At 41.7% G+C, this 12,791-nt stretch overlaps 1 protein-coding gene across 1 annotated transcript in view; it reads right to left on the reverse strand.

Annotated features, from left to right (window-relative positions):
* LOC150090790 (sushi, von Willebrand factor type A, EGF and pentraxin domain-containing protein 1-like) overlaps nucleotides 1-12,791 on the reverse strand; it is a 132,417-nt gene that overhangs the window by 99,773 nt on the left and 19,853 nt on the right. Inside the window, exons 5-6 of the mRNA XM_090372741.1 lie at nucleotides 10,583-10,744; nucleotides 5,228-5,410 (exon numbers count right to left, since the gene is read on the reverse strand). Of these exons, the coding sequence (XP_090228867.1) occupies nucleotides 5,228-5,410; nucleotides 10,583-10,744 (345 nt within the window). The remainder of the gene's footprint in view (nucleotides 1-5,227; nucleotides 5,411-10,582; nucleotides 10,745-12,791) is intronic.

The raw sequence follows: 12,791 nt of genomic DNA on the forward strand, positions 1-12,791 counted from the left end.
GATATATTCAGACTCCTTAAGCGCAATCACTGCCATTCAATCTACTTTTTGTCCTTCTCACCCCATTCTTAAAGAGATCCGATCTAAGTTATTTCACTATCAACCTGCCCCCCAGAGGGACAAACAAAACAAAAAGAAAAACCGACCGTGGTGCAGATTATGAAATAAAAAAAATAATAAATTTTAAATTTCGTGTTATAGAGTGGCCCACTCCAAACAGAACTGCGATATGCTCTTCTGATTGCTGTATGCTCTGGAAGATTCTCAACAACATCGTCTGAAGGAAACAACTTATCAAGGATTAGCTTGGCTGAATCGAGCCAGTTGGAAGTTCCCTGGGAGTCTGCCTCCTAGTGAGATCATTGGTCCACCAAATGGAGCCAACAGTGTTGAAAATTTCAGGGGCGAAGGTTCTACCTCTCGTGATTTTATATACTACGCCCCAAGGTTTGGAATTCCCAGTTTCCTTAACAAAGCTCATCAAGGTTGCTTTTTTCCTGACAGCTATGGCTTTAGTACAGTTGTTTTTCTTTTGGATGTAGTCACTGTAGAGTAGCTCAACTTCTGGGGGTGGCTAATCCTGGTGCCGCTGATAGTAGCGACGGGCCCACAGTGCCAGTCTCCGAAGCCTAGTGAGATCATTGGTCCACCAAGTCGGAATATTTTCTTTTTAGAGAGCAGTTACCAGTTCATTGGCTTGCGTGGATTCATATAGATTTGGCTCACTCGCAGGGAAATCTCCTTTAATAGAGTGTTCAAAGGACTGCTAGTCGACATTTCTGGCAGTCTTATCTGGTTTTCTTTTTTGAGTGGGCTTAAGTTAATGAATAAAAGTATGACTGTGGTCTCTGAGAGTACAATCTGGAGTAATCTTCAAGTCAGAGACCAGGGGGATAAGGTGGAGATGACATCGACGTTGGATTCGCCTGTAGAGCTACAAGTGGTGTAAGGACCGGCTTGGTTGTGTATTGTGAGGTTTCGATTCAGAACAAGGTCTCCCAGAAGTTATCCATGGGCCTCAGCAGTAAGAAAAACCAGAACTCGGACAAGTCAGAGGCAATTAAGAGGGATTTTGAGCCGAAGTCGAGAGCATATTCCAGGAAGTTAAGCGAGTTGTTAGAATCAGCAGATGGGGTACAATATGACGATAGCAGATAGAATGAGCAAGTGGCATATGTGATCTGCACACCAGTGGCAAACTGATTGCAGAGGCCATGTATTACTAGAATGTCCAAGTCCTTGTTGAGAACGGCGATGCAGCTCTTTAGGTCCTCCAAGATAGGCTGGATGACTCGAGTGTACACTGAGAAGGCGGTGATTTTGGATGAGTGGTTGGATTGGTGTTTAGCAGCGAAAGGCTATTGGATTGCAATCACATCCACTGCGTCAACTCATCGCCAGGCGAATCTCATCAACGACGGCTCGAAACCTGTGCCCATTGATTTGCATGACTTTGAGGCATTGGTGGAAGAGTGTGACCGTGGCAAGTGTCCCTCGGATGGGGAGAGAGTATTCCCGGGAGACCGTCCTCTAGTTCTGGTAGGAATGGGGCTATTCATCAGCGGTCCTTAGCGGTAGGAGTTCTAGAGCCTTTTGATATTCCGGGCATGCTGTATCCCGAACTGAGTGGTTATGGGGGCGGCAGAGCCTCTTGCAATTTTTTAGGCCTTTTAGAAAGATCTGTTGAGTCATCACAAATTTTATTAAAGTCGAATCAGTAGAAATCCGATAAATATTATTTCTTTGTCCGTCCATTTGCATATAATAAATCGACTCCCAGTGAATGGCTTTAATGAAACTTTATATTTCGCTCTGTTAATGTTTCACTTCTACCATTTTTAAAACCTCACGTCATCATAGCAAAGAATCTGGCAATGCTAGTGGCGAGAGAGCTCACTACATTTTCCGGTTTGAAAAAAACCGCCTACAAGTTAAGAGAAAGTTTAGTAAATGGTATTACGTCAACCTTCCGATTGACAATAAAGCGACAACTGGCATAAGAATTTTGTTCACACGTTTGATAATGCATCTCTGAATGTGTGTCTAATGGTGCATCTCTGATGAGATGCAGCATCAAACATTCTTCGTGATACATTATTAGCTTAGGCAACAGATGAAGGTCTCTGTGGACGTCTAAGTTTCAGCGATTTTCTGCTCTTATTGTTTCGTGCTGTGTAGACGTCTGTGACAGCGCTCCCACATAAAGTGTTATGCTGCAGTGTCACCATAAAATAATGGTGGCAGTTTGGTATCATCCGGCGCAAATTGATGTCAACTAACCCGATAAGTAAGCGGATCAGAGGGGGAAATATAAAAGGTAAAAAGAAATTTATGATTTTAATGTGAAACATCGTTGCGAGCACCTACAAAAATTTCAACCGAGTAAATATGATTGGCCACGAAAACATGCGTCACGGAAGTGATTATGTCATCCGCCAGAGGCGCTTACTACGCTCCCACCATTAGTCTGTGCCGAGCACTCTACACAGTGTTAGTGTCACTAGAGAGGGCTTGACGCATATTTTCGTGACCGGAACGATATCTCGTGTTCTAGTGAACCGATTTACAAGATTCAAACGCGATTCGCTTGAATTTCATCCAAAACTGCATTAGTAAAACACAATAAAATAAATAAATTTAGAAAATAAAATTTGAGTGTTCAACGATGCCGAAGTCAAGTGCAGTGCGTTCTCGAGAGTATCGACAAGAATAAAAGCGAGAAGACCTAAGAAAATAATGACGAAGCAATGGGTGCGCGAGAACAAAAAAAAGACCATCGAGATTGCGTAAAAGACAAACAGAAAATCAAGCGTTCGATTTGGCAGTGCCTTCAACCAGCAATGCTGCGCCATCTAACAATGATGTACCCGAAGTAACTATTAATAATGTACAATGGAACATTTCTGCGATTGCGGAGCAGATGAGTTTAAATGTTCAAGCTCCTTTTCCTTATGCTGACTACTATGTACATAACAACGCTCTTTTATTTAGTAATCAATATATACAAATCAAAACACCTAAAAGAAACGCGAAGGATGTTTCATATAAAACCATCGGCCGCCGTAGCAGTGGTCAGGCTCCAGGGTGCATCAGTACACGTGCCATGAGTGACCAGGGTTCAAGCCTGTGACTACTAACGATGCTGTTTCTTGTATCCTCTCTACGTTGTGAACTCCTCTGATTGTGTGGTCATCCCAGAGTATAAACCGAAAATTTATTTATCTACCTGGCTGCTGGGCACACGCACCATTTTTTAAATACAGTACTAATCTTTCTAGTTAAGCAGGCTGCGTGTTAAGTGCGACTTTGTTTCCCCTCCGTAATCTCTTCTCAAGGTTGTGAGTCCGAAGGTTCATTGGGGTGTGGGTGATCCTTGGAAAGTTTCAAAAAGCTTCTTCATTTGGTCTCGAGGTTTGTGACTCATTCGAGTTGAATTCCTTAGTAGTGTCTCAATCTCCAATTAGCCATCGATATCGTTGCTCTTTTCTGTCAATATGAAAAAAGTACCCAAGCGCCTCTCTGACACATGCATCACAGAGGCGTCAAATATCTCGACTCACCTGGAAGCAAGCGTAAACTCGGTGAAGAGAGCAAATTAACGCCTACATAAGATAGAAGTGACATCACCCCACAAGTACGAAGACTCTGAAAGAACTATAAAGTGTATGAAACACGCAAGAAAGGGTGCATGCCCAATAATGTCTACAGCAAAGCCACAGTTAAAACTAAGACTGCAAGATCCTCCTTGCTTTTAAATGATAACAAGTTAGTCACAGCCAAACCAGAATTATTGAAACGTCGCCAACATCTAACTGCGGAACATGAAATGTACGCAAACTACCGAGCTTGGTAATGATGCGCCAGTAGCGCTGATGAAAGAATAATAAGTGCTAAAGAAGGAAATGGAATTCGCACCGCAGATTCACAATATCACTCCTGAAAGCCACAAGAAAGCTGTGTGAAGTCCTTGGAACCACTGCTAGTACCCTACCGGAAATTCTTAAAGAACACTGTGCCAGCATCTATGGCTACAGTTATTCAAATTACACCTTCTGAATGAGGTCAAAGGACCGTTCACACCGATAAGAACGAGCTGATAATCTTACCAAGTAGTTTGGGACAAATGGAAGCACCCTGGAAACATTCCTAAAGGAAACAGACTATTGCCAGTTCTTAAAATCATTAGAGAATCAAGGCAAAATGCAAAGGGACAAAATGAAACAGGCTGGTAAACACCTGAACGAAGGGATCCAAGCTGAACAGCCCTCAAGGGTAGCACAGTTGGTATAATCACCGTCCTTCATACCATTTGCATATTCAGACGCTATGGCCACGAAGAGAAGCTCCTGGCTTGTAACAAGTTTCAGATAATTTGTGCAATCCAAACGTTGCTCCACTGGTCCGATGTACACCAAGAAAACATTCCCCAGAGCATTACACCGGCACCTGCATTGTTGACATTTGGCTGGATGGGTTCATGGACTCATTCTGTTTTTTCCATATTCTGGTCTCATCAATGTGAGATAGCAGTTTCCGGGATTCGTTAGACTAGGCAAGGTTTTTCTAATACTCGTTGTCGAGCGTTACTATTTCTGAGTTTATTGTAACTGCACCTTTTTTGATTTTTTTTTCCTGACACGAATAGAATCCAGTTCGGTCATCAGCTGCTATGCCTCATCTGTGAAAAAGTAAGATGAGTTGCGTGTTTTGAAATGTCTCTTTCGTTACTATTTTGTACTAAGTTATTTGACTGACTGTAGCCTTTCTTTTACTCTGCACGAGTCTTGTTAGTCTCCATTGGCTTCTCGATCAACGAGCTTTTTCCGACCACAGGATATCTGTTGGCTAGATGTTATTCAACCAATCTTGATACAACCGAGACACAGTCATATGTGAGAACTCCAACATGGTTGCAGTTTCTGAGATAATGATACCGGGAGGCTGGAGCCAGCTACCATGTCATGTTGAAATTCACATATAGAATCCTCATCCATCTGCTTACCTGCTTTACGTCGCTTGGTATGACCATGCGATGCTGTTATTGAAGGAGTGCTCCATTTCATAAAGAAGGTAGGTGTACCTAACATACTGTTAACTGAGTGACCAATATGTTAGGTGTACCTAACATATTGGTCACTCAGCATATTGTTAAAACGAAGTTAAGAAACTATTAATTGCAAATTGCTGTTAACTATCTCCTAGTCAAAACTACGAATGATTTTCTTACTTTGGCAGACCGTTGTTGATTTTGACCATTGTCCACTTGCTTCGCAGAGGCGCACTGAATCCCAGGGATCCTGAAACTCGTATCCTGGGTTACAACGAAAAATGCAGACGGATCCGAAAGTTCTTTTGCACTGGTTGATAATCTCTCCATTGGCGGGAGCCTGTAGTGGTGAACATTCAACAGCTGTAAAAAAAAAAACATTTAATAATAATTAACAAAAGCCACCGTGCCTAGAGACAGACTTGTGCGCGCTTCACTTATCAATACATTCTAAGGGATGTTTCGGAATGATCAGAAACTCACTTGCAGCATTTTTAGGACCTTGAAGGCCTTGAGTGTGTTGTTGGGGAAGATCTTGCTAGTGCAGCAAAAGCCTATGGCTTTCTTACACTACATGGCGAATAGCCTCACACAACTAGGAATCTAACTCAAACTCTTTGGTCTGAAGATTAATCCAGACAAGTCTGCTTGCATAGTCTTTTCATTGCAAAACAGGCCTTCAGTAAAGCAATTGCAACGAGAAAAAGAGAAACCTGGACCATCTTTGTAAAAGAATCCAACAGCAAAAACCCATGGGGCCTCATGTACAAGATAGCTCGGGAGAGAACATTTACCTCTGATGTCCTTGGTACTGTTACCACTGAGACTCATGAAACCTCTGGCTGGACAGACTCTATCAACCAAATTCTTGACAACTTATTTCCTATGGATAACCCTTCTGAAGATTCTCCAGAGCATATGGCAATTCGGGAGGCAAATAACAAGTACACCATTGAGGAACGTACCGAGCCATTTACTTTAGAGGAACTTACCTCAGTGGTCAAGAAGATCAATGTGAAGAAGTGTCCAGGAATGGATATGATTGAATATGTGTTCATTCTCTGGCGGTTAAAATTAAGACCTCTCTACTTGCTCTTGCTCTTCAATAAATCAGGGAAGGCATCTTTCCCTCTGTTTGGAAGGTTTCTTTGCTCCGTCTTATCAAAAAGCCAGATAAACCTGCCCCAAATCCACGTGACTACAGACCAATTGCGCTGCTTGCTAATCTAGGGAAGGTCTTGGAACGGCTTATGGCTCTTCGATTAACAGCTCTCTTTCAACAAAATCTCTTTTCTCCCTGTCAATATGGCTTCACCCCAGGTCATTCTTGCGAGGAGGCCTTCTCTGACTTTGTCTGGCACATTATAAATTCTAAATCCAAGTTTGAACTAGCTATCATGGTCGACTTCGAGGGCGCCTTCGACACTGTCTGGTGGGACAGCGTCCTTGAACGTCTCCGGTCTGCCAGATGCTCCTTTCACATGTACAAATTATTTCAAAACTATTTCTCTGACCGCTCAATAATTGTCAAGTCAAAATTCCTCCAAGTCTTTAGGAAGGTTTTTCGAGGGTGCCCCCAAGGTTCAGTCCTGGGGCCCCTTATCTGGAACATTGTGCTTCAAGACTGGCTGGGCCGCTCTCTCCGGAATTGCAAAATTTTTGCTTTCGCCGATGACCTGACAATTGTGGTCTCAGGCAGTTCTCGTGAAGTGTTGGAGGTGAATGCAAACCGGATTTTAGCTGACCTTTCCACCTGGTCATTGGCTAACAAACTTAAAATTAATCCAGTGAAAACAAAAATGATGCTTTTTAAATCCAAATTGGATCTCAGGCGGCCTCCCCAAGTCAAAATGTTTGGCAAGCAGCTTCCTATAGTCACTGAGGCAAAATTCCCTGAGCCGTTATTAACCATAAGCTTTCCTTCTATCCTCATCTGATTCACATAAGTACTAAAATCAAAAAGTTCACAGGGTCAATTATTCGAATTTCCAGAGGGGAGTGGAGTCTCTCTAGGAAGTCACTCTTTCTCTACTATAATGCTGTTTTCCTGCCCATAGTCACCTATGCAGCAGAAGCTTGGTTTCATCGGGCCACCAATTCCAAAATGAGGTTAAAACTGAATTCCATCCAGCGGAGCATGCTTCTCTCTATTCTCAGAGTTTGTAGAACAGTTTCCACAGCTGCAGTGCAAGTTATTGCGGGGTCCCTCCTATTGGATTTATTTGTCATCTATCGTGGCATCTGCTTTCGACACAAAAAACAAATACCTTCAGAATTACTTGGTATCCAGCTAAATTTAAATGAAGATCCTAAAAAAGAGAAATCCGGATGCTTTAAAGAGCTAATTAGCATCTGGCAGACCAGATGGGACACCACCGCACTTGGAGCGACGACAAGAAAATTCCTGTCTGATGTGACCTTTTTACTCTCTAAATCGGTTAAAACCTGGTACTCTTTAACAATGGAAACTTCCTTTCTGGTAACTGGACATGGCTCTCTCAATCAAAAACTCTTTCAGTTTCGCTTGCATCACACCGATCTCTGCAGTTGCGAGAATACAGAAGATTGGAGCCACCTGCTCTTTAACTGTGAAATCTACGACGATCTTAGGGTGAAGCTCCGAACTGACTTTCCAGATCTCTCTCCGGGGAAAGAGGAAATGCTTCTGCATAATAAGAATCATCTCTCAGCTCTTCAGATCTTTGCCTCCGAGATGTTTGCTCGCAGAAAAAGAATCAACGCCAGAGTAGAGCACCAAAACAATCCACCAAATACAACTGTGTAAGCGGGACAATAGTTTGCTTCTTTGATTTATTTTCTTTTATGGTTCATGTTTGCATGAATTGTCATTGCACTGATCCTAAAGGTCACCAGTTCCACATCTGAATTATTCTGGATACAAGAGTACTTATTGAAGAATACTCCCTTTTTTTTTTTTTTTTCACCAGCGCCAGTCTGTGTTTTTTTTTTTTTATCTTATTAGTCCCAGAATCTTTCTTTTTTTTTTTTTTTCACTATTTGTTTATTATTATTATTATTTTATTATTTTATTTATTTATTATTATTTTTATTTTATTATTTTATTTATTTATTATTATTATTATTTTTTTTTATCCCAACGTGTCAACGTGTCTTTTTTTTTCCTCCTCGCTAATGATTTTTTTTTTTAACCAGCGCCACGGGTTGTGTTTTTATTTTATTATTTTTATTATTATTATTATTTTATTTTATTTTTTTCTTTTTTTATTATTATTATTTTTTCTTTTTATTTATTTATTATTATTATTTTTTTCTTCTCTCTCGCTACTTTCGTTTCCTCTGAAATGGGCCCCCCAGAGGAATCTGGCCCACCTTTTGGCAACATCAGGTGGGTCAGAGTCTCTTTTGAGGCATTACGTGCTCTACTGGAACTGGCCCACCTTCCCGTGGTGTGGACGAGTACTCAGAATCATCTGTCCAGGTGACATGCTTCTGGGTAGCCAAGTGGCCAGAACATAACAACAGAACACACACACACACATATCTGGCCCATTTGTAGTGATACTGTTCTTCACAGAGACACGAAGCAGAGTTGAACAGACGTTCTAGGTGCCACCCATTACATATACACATGTCCACATTGCAAAACAGGCAAATCGACCAGAGAACACACGCAATTTACAGACAAAATACATACACTGGTGTGCAAACTTAAGGACCAACACTGTTTCTAAAGGTTACAACCACAAAATCAAACGAAACAGCCTGTGGTGATTTACATAACAGTGGCCGTTCAGTAGAAAGCTGGTGCACATGCAAAAATTTGAATCGTGATGAGAGGGCTCACATAAACAGATAAAAGCAGCAGTCAGCAGCTATGTGCAAATTACCGAATGGTGAGCACGATTGTTACAGACGTTCGATTGGTTTCATAGAGTGCTGCAGACCAACATCTGGATGACTTTACCCGGGTTCGAATAAGTGGGAAGACCGAGGAGGGTCGAAGTGCGAGGAGTGTGGTTGCAGAGTTCGGTATCGCCCATAGCATCGTCTCACGTGCGTGGTCGGCCTTCAGAACGACAGCTACAGCTGTTCGAAGGACCAGTGGTGGTCTTCCACGAAAAACAACGCCCAATAATGAACGCTTTATACTCCTACAGGCCAAGAGGGACCGACACCAGACAGCGGGATCCATTGCGCACCAGCTGCACAGTATGCAGGATATCGCTGTTTACTGTGGCCATGCGACTCCACAAAGGTGTTTGCCCGACGGCCAGTACGCTGTGTCCCTTTAACACCTGCCCATGGGGGTCACCGTTTACAGTGGTGCATAGAACACAAGGGATGGACAGCAGCGCAATGGCGTAAGGTACTTTTTGCTGATGAGAGTAGATTCAGTCTCAGCAGCGATTCTGGACGTCAGTTAATCTGGCGAGAGGTTGGTACACGGTATCACCCCCCCAAACATCACTGAAAGGGATCGATATGGCGGTCGAGGTGTTCTCGTCTGGGGAGGCGTTATCTTGGACGGACGTACACAACTCCAGATATTGGAAGGCGGTACTGTAACCGGTGCACGCTACTGTACTGAGGTAATCCTTCTCCATGTGCGTATGTTCCGAGGTGTCATTGGCCCTGAGTTCGTGTTTATGGATAATAACGCCACACCCCATCGCACTGCAGCTGTGATATGCTTTTGGAAAGTGAGAACATTGTTCGTATAGATTGGCCTGTCCGTTCAACCGATCTAAATCCCATCGAACACATATGGGACACTCTGGGGAGACGCCTAGCGGCACGTCCAAACCCCCCAGAAAATGTTCACCAGCTGAAGATGGCACCGACAGAGGAATGGACGATGCTACCGCAAGAACTTATCAACAACATTGTTCTAAGCATGGACAGGTGGTGCAAAGCCTTCAATCCAAATTAGGGATGCCATATCTCCTATTGAGAACCACCTCTTCTCCTTGTTCCAGCTTTGGTAGTGATGCATCTGTATCATGGCAGCCAGTGCCATGTTGCCATTTTTGAATAAATGGCCTCTGTACCGTTTTGTTTCCGTTGTTGTTTTGGTGTTGTGTCCTTCATCATTTCTGTACCTCACGAGGTTCCTTTGGTATGTTTTTCCCTTATCCAGTCCACTCTTATGAGAAGTTACAGGTGAAAATCTGACTGGTCCTTACGTTTTGCACACCAGTGTATATGGGTATATTTAATCAATTACGGGTGACCGTAATATAATAATTTTTTTTCTTTTTTTTGTTCATCCACAGATGGATTGCTGTAATTCTTCTTCAGGTAGGTTTCGCTAACATCTGAGATACGAGTAATTGCTAATTTGTCTTTTTTAACTTTTAAGATTTCTCTCCCTTCTCTATGAAAATTCTTGGCTTTTGAAAACTCGTGTTGTTCAATTAAAAATTGAATTTGTTAATCAAATTAAATGTTTGCTTTGGAAGAAGATGGACAAATGGAGAGACCACTGGGCAGTAAGATCTGGTAAATTTAACTTTCCTAAATTAAAGCAGTTACTAAATTCAAAGAAATACCCACCCTGGCATGGTTTATCACTTCCTGGGTCGCCTTGGTAACCCTTCTGGCAATGGCAGTCTTTGATGGATGTACTGGCCTCGTTGTGGGTGGAAGAGTAGGCTGGACAACTCTTGCAGTGGGTAGCGAGTTCATATTTTGTTTTGTATGTACCCTTCGGACATGCTGAAATAAACATATACGATCTTAAACCATTTTTTTATACTTCTCTGAAAAACTCAGTTTCAGTTTGACATAAACCATAAGAGAGAAATAATAGATTTTATTATGGCAGTAATAATACTTTATCATCATATTCTCACAGAGAGTGAAAATGGCCTAGGATCTATTACAAAGTTGGGGAATACTTCACGTCAGCGACAGGAGGAGCCTTTATGGGTTATTTCTGTCGAGTTAGTTGGTTACATGATCAGAAACTCCTTCAGAACCTCGGCTGTATCGTATAGCAAGAGGCCAGCCGGCGATAAAACAGGCACGGTGTACAAACAAAATGCACTTTTTTGAGTTTCTCAAAAAGGGGGCCAAATTTATAGTAACAATAATAATATTCGCCATATTGTGCAAGAAAGCCACAGGCTTGTCTGCACTGCCAGAAAAAAAAAAAAACCAACAAAGTAGATAAGAAAACACATATTATATGCTCCTTCCTCACACAGGTAAGCATCAAGTAGACCTTCGAATTTATTCAAACTCAAAGTCAGCCTCAACTACCCACGAGATTAACTTATTCTAGCTATCAATGACTCGCTGGCTAAAAGAAAACTTCCTACAATCTAATCTAAACCTCAAGCCCTGTCATTTGAATTTATAACACCTATTTCTGGAATTGTTTAGACCAGTGAGAATTTTACCTTCGTCATTTTACTAATCCTTCTCAGAGCATTATAAACCTCAATGAGGTCACCACTGAGGTGCCTGGTTACCAAGCTCTGTAGCCCACATAATCGGAGTCTTTCCTCATACGGTCGTTCTGCCGATCTCACCATTCGAGTTGCCCGTCTTTGGACCCTTTCAAGGAGCTCAATGTCCTTTTTCAGATGAGGTCTCCATACTTGAGCGCAGTTATCCAAATGTGGTCTTACAATTGCCCTAAACAAAGATTGCGACCTCCCTATCTCTACTGGATAACGTTCGACAAATCATCGATAGGACACTACGGGGTTTCCTAGCTGCCTGTTTACACTGTTCAGAAAACTTCATATCTGCCTGTGTTGTAACTCCCAGATCCTTTTTCTCCTCGACTGTAATTTTGTGCTGAATTCAGGGGTTCCTCCTGCACAGTGTAATCTAGAATAATTTATATTAAGTAATGACAAACTAGTAGTAAATAAACTACAGTTGAATATTTTTTTTTTTCAGTTACAGCACTGAATTATTCTACGTAATCAAGTCATTCCAAGCTTACAACAGTATACCTGAAATTTTCTTTGCTCCTTTTCTTTCTCCTCTGTTCATATCCCTTCTCATTTTCTAGATTCTACTTTCTATTACCTGTCTAAAAATATCTTATTTCCCATCCGAACATTCATTTTTAGTATTAGTAGTATCCATTACTCCTAATAATTTGCCCAATGCGTCTTTAAATTTATTCAAATCGCCCACTTCCACAACACCGGATGGAACTTTGTTTCAATAATCAATTACTCTCGGGAAGAAAAAAAAGTGAGTAAATAGTGATTAACGTACACTCCTCTAGAACAGAACTTGCTACTTTACAAGAACCTCGCCTTATTTACTACTGTATTAAACCTCGCCTTATTTACTACTGTATTACGGTATGTTGTAGTATATAAACTCTAAAAGAAAGGGGATGAATCAGATTGGTCCACTTGATATCGATGGTTCGACTGTTGATGATCCTGCTCAGATAGCAAACAAACTGAATGAGTATTTTGCATATACATTCACACATGAGGAGTTATTAAACGAGAAGAGGGCCATCCAGATATTTATCAAACTCTGACAGGGAGTTAAATGATTTTGTAATAACTGAGAGCAAAGTGGAGGAGAAATTGTTGAAGTTAAACATAAGAAAGGCACCTGGAGTGGATGGGAGCTATCCAGTTATATTAAAGGAGGTGGGAAGGAACTAAGCAAACCCTTAGCCATAATTATGAAAGCATCCTTGGACTCAGGGGAGGTCCCCACAGACTGGAGATGTGCAAATGTATCCCCAATTCACAAAGGGGAATCGAAGGGTGACACGAGTAAT

The sequence above is a fragment of the Mastigoproctus giganteus genome, chromosome 1 (genome assembly GCF_048544385.1).
Source record: "Mastigoproctus giganteus isolate SK-2022 chromosome 1, ASM4854438v1, whole genome shotgun sequence".
Taxonomy (NCBI): domain Eukaryota; kingdom Metazoa; phylum Arthropoda; class Arachnida; order Uropygi; family Thelyphonidae; genus Mastigoproctus; species Mastigoproctus giganteus.